General features: G+C 69.4%; 1 protein-coding gene across 1 annotated transcript in view; it reads left to right on the forward strand.

Moving 5' to 3' along the window:
- Positions 1-262: 262 nt before the first annotated feature.
- G6PD (glucose-6-phosphate dehydrogenase) overlaps positions 263-1,721 on the forward strand; it is a gene marked incomplete at both ends in the record, with an annotated part of 11,350 nt that continues 9,891 nt past the window's right edge. The window contains 2 exons of the mRNA XM_017840011.1: positions 263-405; positions 1,592-1,685. Of these exons, the coding sequence (XP_017695500.1) occupies positions 263-405; positions 1,592-1,685 (237 nt within the window). The remainder of the gene's footprint in view (positions 406-1,591; positions 1,686-1,721) is intronic.

Here is a 1,721-nt window from a genome sequence, read left to right on the forward strand (position 1 = left end):
GTGCCAGGATGTGACCCGGGTGACAGAGGGGTGCCAGGAGGTGCCAGGAGGTGCCAGGATGTGACCCGGGTGACAGAGGGGTGCCAGGAGGTGCCAGGAGGTGCCAGGATGTGACCCGGGTGACCCAGGTGCCAGGAGGTGCCAGGAGGTGCCAGGATGTCACCCGGGTGACAGAGAGGTGCCAGGAGGTGCCAGGAGGTGCCAGGATGTGACCCGGGTGACAGAGAGGTGCCAGGAGGTGCCAGGAGGTGCCAGGAGGTGACCCGGGTGCCCCCCCAGGTTCGGGAACAGGATCTTCGGGCCCATCTGGAACCGGGACAACGTCGCCTGCGTCGTCCTCACCTTCAAGGAGCCCTTTGGCACCGAGGGCCGCGGGGGGTACTTCGACGACTTCGGCATCATCCGGTCGGTCCGGGGGCACCAGGGGGGCTCAGGGGGGCCCAGGGGTCACCGGGGGGTCCCAGGGGTAACCGGGGGGTCCCAGGGGTCACCAGGGTCATCAGGGGAGTCCCAGAGGTCATCAGGGGTCATCAGGGGAGCCCAGGGGTCATCAGGGGTCACCAGGGTCATCAGGAGAACCAAGGGGTCAGCAGGGGGTCCCAGGGATCACCAAGGGGTCCCAGAGGTCATCAGGGGTCACCAGGGTCATCAGGGGTCACCAGGGGGGTCCTAGGGGTCACCGTGGGGTCACAGAGATCATCAGGGGTCACCAGGGTCATTGGGAGAGCCAAGGGGTCAGCAGGGGGTCGCAGGGGTTACCGGGGGGTCCAAGAGATCACCAGGGGGTCCCCAAGGGTCCATGGGGGTCCAAGAGGTCCCCAGGGTGTCCCCAAGGGTCCATGGAGGTCCCAGCAGGTCCCACAGTCCCCAGCAGGTCCCCAAGGGTCCCCAGGGGGTCCCTAAGGGTCCATGGAGGTCCCAGGGTCCCTAGCAGGTCCCCAAGAGTCCATGGATGTCCCCAGGAGGTCCCACAGGCCCCAGGGGGTCCCCAAGGGTCCATGGGGGTCCCCAGGGGGTCCCCAAGGGTCCATGGATGTCCCCAGCAGGTCCCACAGTCCCCAGGGGTTCCCCAAGGGTCCATGGGGGTCCCCAGCAGGTCCCAGGGTCCCCAGCAGGTCCCCAAGGGTCCACAGGGGTCCCAGGGTCCCCAGGGCTCTCCAAGAGTCCATGGGGGTCCCCAGCAGGTCCCACAGGCCCCAGGGGGTCCCCAAGGGTCCATGGGGGTCCCCAGCAGGTCGCAGGGTCCCCAAGCATCCATGGGGGTCCCCAGGGGGTTCCCAAGGGTCCAGGGGGGTCCCCAGTAGGTCCCACAGTCCCCAGCAGGTCCCCAAGGGTCCATGAGGGTCCCACAGTCCCCAGCAGGTCCCCAAGGGTCCAGGGGGTCCCCAGCAGGTCCCCAAGGGTCCAGGGGGGTCCCAGAGTCCCCAGCAGGTCCCCAAGGGTCCATGGGGGTCCCCAGCAGGTCCCACAGTCCCCAGGGGGTCCCCGAGGGTCCAGGGGGGTTCCCAGGGGGTCCCCAAGGGTCCGTGGGGTTCCCCAAGGGTGCCGGTGCCCCCCCGGCCCCCCGTGGCAGCCGCGGTTTCCCCCCCAGGGACGTGATGCAGAACCACCTCCTGCAGCTGCTGTGCCTGGTGGCCATGGAGAAACCCGCCTCCACCGACCCCGACGACGTGCGGGACGAGAAGGTGGGCACGGGGGCACCGGGGGGCACCGGGGGGCAT

This window comes from Lepidothrix coronata, unplaced genomic scaffold (genome assembly GCF_001604755.1).
Source record: "Lepidothrix coronata isolate B3197 unplaced genomic scaffold, Lepidothrix_coronata-1.0 Scaffold658, whole genome shotgun sequence".
Lineage (NCBI taxonomy): Eukaryota > Metazoa > Chordata > Aves > Passeriformes > Pipridae > Lepidothrix > Lepidothrix coronata.